The following is a 5,974-nucleotide window of genomic DNA, read 5'->3' on the forward strand; positions in this document are numbered from 1 at the left end:
GTTTCCTTTGGGCCCACACTACGTGAGGAGCCACTAGAGAATTAAAGGCTAAGGAAAAAAACATTGCTCAGTTGACACTTCAGAACTCAGTGCTAAAAAAGTTCAACAGAACACAGCTAGCCAGAGTACTGTGTTCTGCTTTGCATTTGGAAAAATGTATTTTGCACAATTATTGCTAAGAATGGCAGGCTGACCCTGCATCTCATTTAATATCTTTTAAAAGTACTTAAGATCTAGAAGTAAGCCCTGCAATATTTCCTGTTATTTCAAGCACCTTGCAGAACCAGAAATAGTGTAAAGAAATCATGACTTGTTTTTTATTTCAAGCATCCATTCTCAGAAACTAGGAGTCTAATGACTTGTGCCCAAGTTTTCTATCTTTTAAAAATAAAAATCAGTGTTTTGCATGAGGAAATTAAAGTCTTGAAGCTGGCAAAAAAAATTTTTTTGGATTTTATGCGGCAAAACTAATTACAGAAGCATAAACTAGAAAATAAGTGGGACAAATTTGAGTAAAAAGAACTGAGCAGCCTGTGATAAGTGATTGTCCTTAATGTAAATTATTCTCTTAACCCTGTAAAGGAGCTAGAAATTGTTTTCCTTAAAGTAGAGGGAGTAATGTCACTGGTCATAACATGGTGCCTTTCAAATGCATACTCTACAAGAAGAGTCTGGCAGGTAGTGAAAAGTTAACACAGTATAAAAGTATACCAGGATGCACATTTTCAGGATAATTCTTGCTAATAGAGCTACTTTCTTAATCTCTCTCAAATCATAGTTCATTCCTTTTGCTTTTCAAATGTATCATTCTGATTTAATTCCCATCTCCCTGCTCTAAAAAGCATTTCTTCAAGAAACTACCTTACTCTCACTCATTAAAATTCTTCCTAAATAGCTGGTCAGCTCTTGTTGAAGATCATGAAGTGTTTTGGACTGGTGATCCAACCCTTAAGTTTAGACTCAGACAGTACCTTGTTCTCACCAGACCATACAGAATCCCATCCCCTTAGCCATCTTACTGCAGGCTTAAGTAAAATATGTAAGCCTAGAACCATAACTGATTTAAAAAAAAAAAAAGACAGACACATTTGGGGGAGAAAAGGTTAGGTAGTTTATTTTGCTTTTATGACTTCCAATCCATAAAAGTACACGCAGTACTTCATAAACTTTAATTTTAGAATACAAACACATTTAGATTTGGGCTATAATTTTTAATTCAGTGAAAGTTTGGGAAATAAGGATGATAATAAATTTAAGATAGTGCCAATTTTTTTTGGATTAGTGCATTTTTAAACATTCCAATAGCTGCCAACATTTTGAATGTATAAACAATGTATTGTACTTAAGTGCATCTTGAGTATTTGAACTTATTTGCTGAAATAAGTCATTTTGTAACTTCATTTAAACTGTTTACTCAAATCTATTAGACCTGCATTTTAAACAGATGCTTCATGTATTCCTTAGTATGCCACAATTCAAGTTTTCATGCATTTACTACAGAAGCACCATTTCCTAGATAGTTTATGGCATCACTCAGCAAAACCGAGCACTGGGTTTTAATAAAAGCACCAGCCTTTATTTAAATACCCACAAGCTGGCTGCAAACACTGCAAACCAAGTTCTTAAGGGCTTTATACTTACTCAATTTTTATATTCAGTGTTATTGAGACATGGTGACAACCAAGTTATAATTCATGAGAACCAGGTGCCAAGTGGCTTAATCTTCATTAATTCCTTTGATATATGATGTTCAACAATTTAAAAAAAAACAAACAGGGAGACTGATAAAACCAGCTAGAATCACACTAAATCCTAGGCCACCAGATCTCAAGCATGTATGTATCTAAATAACTATGGTTAAAGACTTAAATCAATTTCAGTGCATGTAGGTGCATTGCAATAAATCACAGATACTATCATTTATGCATTCAAAACATGAGCACACAAAAATTAAGGTTTTTTTTTAAAAAAAAGTTTAAAAAAATGCTGTTTTTTGCATTAAATTTACTTTAAAAATAAGACAGCTTCAAATCAAACACGTGCACATTCACTGGTACATAAGTGCAAGGGCATAGCCACATGTGCTTTTAGTTTTTTGTTTTTTTTTCCTTAACAAAATATTTTTTTTCCTTTTAAATCAGGCCATGTACTCAGCATGGTCTTACATTCAGTTTTGTACTAAAAATATTTTCTGCAGGAAAGCCTAGCATAAATTTACATATGCTACAAAGTTTTACATTTATTTACATGGCTCTTTCTTCCCTATATATTTAAACAAGTTTTACACTCACCACAAGCTTCACTAATTTAAACATTCATATTACCAGGTATGCAAATTTAATACTAACCTGAACAACTCTAATTTCTGTTCTTCCAGATATAGAAAACCAATACAAAAATGCATTTTAAAAGCTGCTCAGTGCAATCCAAATAAGGAAAGGTTGTAAAAGTTTTTAGCAGTCACCTGGCACTGCAAAGTGCTGCATTAGTTGGCACACTTCAACTTGGTCAAGTTCTAGAGAAATGCATTGCTATATTTTGGTGAAGCTCAAGATGTTATTTCCTTTGACTCTCTTTACTGCCCACCCCCCCCAAATTTTGAGTAAATTTCCTGTAAGTCAAAGTCTTGGTCACAGGCTTGGATGTTAGTCTGCCCTGTCAACTGACGACTGACAAATGCCAAGCAAAAATTCATTGATACAACTGGAGCCAGACAGAGGCTTGCTTAGAAAAAAAACTTGCTAATTAGCCTTAAGACTTCATATGACTGATGGACCTTTAAGTGTGAAAGATAGTAGTTCTGTTTTCTAAAGATTTCATAGTGTTCTGTAAGTTACATACTCTATTGCTGCATTACATTATAGAAAAGTTGGTTTTATAACAGCAGCTCTCACCCACTGAAATACCCAGCTTTTTTAAGTAGCGTTACTTCAAATTTGAGAACAGTTCAAATTAAGACGAATACAGTAAATGCAGGCATTAATAGCCACTGAAAAAACTGATTAGGTTGCATAACGGTAAGTATGTTTTTCACAGTAAAATACACCAAACCTGGATAAGGTGGAAGTTTGGGATCTTCAAAAGAAGTCCTAGTGTCTCCGGTCATGACACAACTTATACATGCAACAAAGCAATCTCATGAGAAACAGTGCATTTTGGAATTATGTATTTGACTAATTCTCAAATTTGAAACCCTGTAATTTTAAATGTGTTTCAAGTTCTCTCAAGCCTGGACTTTTAGTAATGTTTTAAGTTGAAAGGTCATTACTTCTTTATCAGAAGGGTTAAAAGAAACAGGTACCCAGTGGCTTGGTGGTTTAGGAAGAACACTTGGTGAAGGTGGCTCACTAAATTTTGCTCCAGCATAGTTCTGATTGGTTCGAGATGTAAAGAGTGTGTTGGGACTTGATAAAGCAGGATTCCAATTCTGATTATTTTGGAAGTGCACAGCATTCTTTCCTCCTTTTTGCATGGCCTGCCATGCAACACATGATGAGTTGCATCCATGCCCCCTTTCTTTCTTCTTATAGGTAATCTTCATCTGAGAATTCTGATCTTTGCTTTTTTGCCTGTTTTTAAGTTGTTGGTGATTCTTGTTAATATTTCTAGGCTGGGGAACTGGAATGTTGAATCTTTCTCCACCACCCATCTTCAACTTCAATGTCACCTGTTTGAAAGGGAATGGTAACATTTACTGGAGTTCCATGAGTCTTTCATTTAGTTAGTTTGATCTTAGAATAAAAAACAAAACAACTCAAGCTTAATTCAATGAATGCATTCCAATGTTAAAACAAAATGTTTGGGAGTTTGGTGACCTGTCTAGTGCCACCTACCCTTCACAACAGAAGACTACTACTGTCACTGAGACAGCCCAGTGTTTTGCAGAACAAACACTGTCAAATCCTGTTTTAGAAACACTTCAATCAAGAATGTGCATCCTGACTGCAATTGCTTAAATCAGTCCACAGCCCAGGAGTATTTCTTCACACTAAGTCCTCACACAGTATCCATGAGTGATACAGTCTGCAGTTGATGGCTAGAAAGAAAGGCTGTAAACGGCTCAGTCCCTTCATGGCTGAACTAGAACGTCCACAATAGGTGATAACTGAATGTTGCCTAAACCTCTACACAGGGACTGCAGCTGACCATTCCAAAACAGCCGTTTTATCAGAATGCTACATTTTATTTTTCCAGAAACAGTGGAGTGACCTGGGTCACTTTAGTGTTAATTCTACAAAAACCTCTTAAGAGCAATGAAAACTGCATTCACAAACCACCAAGCTAAGAGCCCTGTGCCACTTGCCTTCACAAATAAATAGAGGCTGGTATGACTTTTTAAAATTAAAATAAATAATAGTAATAATCATCATCAAAACATGCTATTTTCTCCCTGGGGAGAGGTGGGGGCAGAAAAAAAAATGCAGCTAGCAAAATTATTGGAGGGTGCTCATATAATGATGGGGACGATGCAAGAATCTGAAAAGAACAAGAACCATTTGAATTCTTCAGCACAATTTCAAAGAGCTACTTCCCAAAGCGCTTTTGGCTGAGATAACGGCCAAACGCTTGTTCCTGCTCTGCTCTCCCCATTACCTTTCAGTCTTCTTCTCAGACTCTACCGTCGCCACCTCCCGTCCCCTCTTCTGCTGCCAAGCTTGGAAAATGAGGTGCTGTCTTTCACCGGACCTCTTCCTTTGGCCGGGAATAGACGTTTTCATGGGCTGATCTGCTGTGTCCAGCCACGAAGCTGAGCCCCACATCGGATTCTCAGCAAACAGGCTCCAGGTGAGAAGTCCCAGCCGCAAAGAGAAGTGAAAACTGACCCTGGGCAGGGGAAAAAACAAACAGCTGATCACTGAAAGGCATCCTGGGTTTGAAACTGCAACCTATACAGCAGACATCCTCCCTCGCCCCAGACAAAGGGGTGAAGCCAGTCTGTGAACAAAAGACGGAAGACATCCAAAACCATTTATCCTTTGTATGGCCATTGCACAGCTGCTTTTGTTTTCGTGAGGCTACGTTTCTGCTGTTTCTTCACACACAAAACAATAATCATAATATTAATCAAACAAACAAACAAGGGAGGGCCTGGTGCAGCGCACGGAAACGCGTCTCCCCTCGGTCTCCGATGCGATAATTTCATCAGCAACTTCTTGAGGACGGAGACGGGAAATACTCGTGAGCCCGGTAGGGGGCGGAGCCTCCAGCGCCACTCGCAGGGACGGCGCCCACGGCAGGGCCCAGCCCCGGGGGTTCGAGGCAGCGCCGAGACAGACCCCTCCCCCAGCAATAGAGCGGCACAACATGGCGGCCGCACTCGGCTCCTTCCCGACCCCGTCCGCTTCTCCCGCCCGCACCGAGCCTCGGGCAGCCGGTCCCGCCGCTTCCCCGTCACGCGCGGGCCCACCCCCCGCTCGCTCACTCCCCCCTCTTCAGGCTCCTACCACGACCGCCCCCTCGCTCGCTCGCTCCCACACGAAATGGCGGCCGCCTCCCCACGCTCTATACGGCCGCGGCTCCCCTCGCCCCTCCCCCGCGAGACGCGAGCCAATAGGAGCGCGGCGCATCGCGGGCCCAGCCAATAGGAGCCGGGTCCGCCTGTTGCTGGGGCGTGAGGGGAGGAAGGGGCGGGGCTTGGCGGTGGCGGTTTGAATCGCTCCTGGGAGCGGAGCGTATCGGGAAGCGGGGAGGAGGCGAGGAGCGGGGCCTCGTCGCTGCCCGATGAGACTCCCCCTGTCCCGGGCACTGCGGGGGAATGGCTCAGCCCTTCCCTCAAAAACCAGGGGGAAGTGGTTTAAAACAAAACAAACACTCTTTTTTTTCTCCTTGCCCTCAAGCTCCGAGTTGTTAGGAAGCGGTGACTCCCCATGTTCTGGACGGCCGCGAGGGCTAGAAACTATTTTTCCCCTTCGAAAGAGGAGATTTTTTTGTTTTTGTTTCCAGACTGTCTCCTGATACTGGCAGCTAGGACATC

The 5,974-nt window shown here is 41.3% G+C and overlaps 1 protein-coding gene across 2 annotated transcripts; it reads right to left on the minus strand.

Moving 5' to 3' along the window:
• Positions 1-1,087: 1,087 nt before the first annotated feature.
• On the minus strand, positions 1,088-5,567 carry PNRC2 (proline rich nuclear receptor coactivator 2). Of its 2 annotated transcripts, XM_090057034.1 has the most exons (3): positions 5,445-5,567; positions 4,594-4,824; positions 1,088-3,667 (listed from the first exon to the last, which is right to left on the minus strand). In XM_090057034.1, the coding sequence occupies exon 3, from the start codon at positions 3,647-3,649 to the stop codon at positions 3,224-3,226; it is 426 nt and encodes a 141-aa protein (XP_089913160.1). In that variant the 5' UTR covers positions 3,650-3,667; positions 4,594-4,824; positions 5,445-5,567; the 3' UTR covers positions 1,088-3,223. The 2 variants fall into 2 exon arrangements, with proteins under 2 accessions (XP_089913160.1, XP_089913161.1); XM_090057035.1 differs by lacking the exon at positions 5,445-5,567 and having other exon boundaries at positions 4,594-5,400.
• Between the last annotated feature and the right edge of the window lie 407 nt (positions 5,568-5,974).

The sequence above is a fragment of the Crocodylus siamensis genome, chromosome 7 (assembly GCF_052110815.1).
Source record: "Crocodylus siamensis isolate JL-2025a chromosome 7, ASM5211081v1, whole genome shotgun sequence".
In the NCBI taxonomy this organism is placed as follows: Eukaryota; Metazoa; Chordata; order Crocodylia; family Crocodylidae; genus Crocodylus; species Crocodylus siamensis.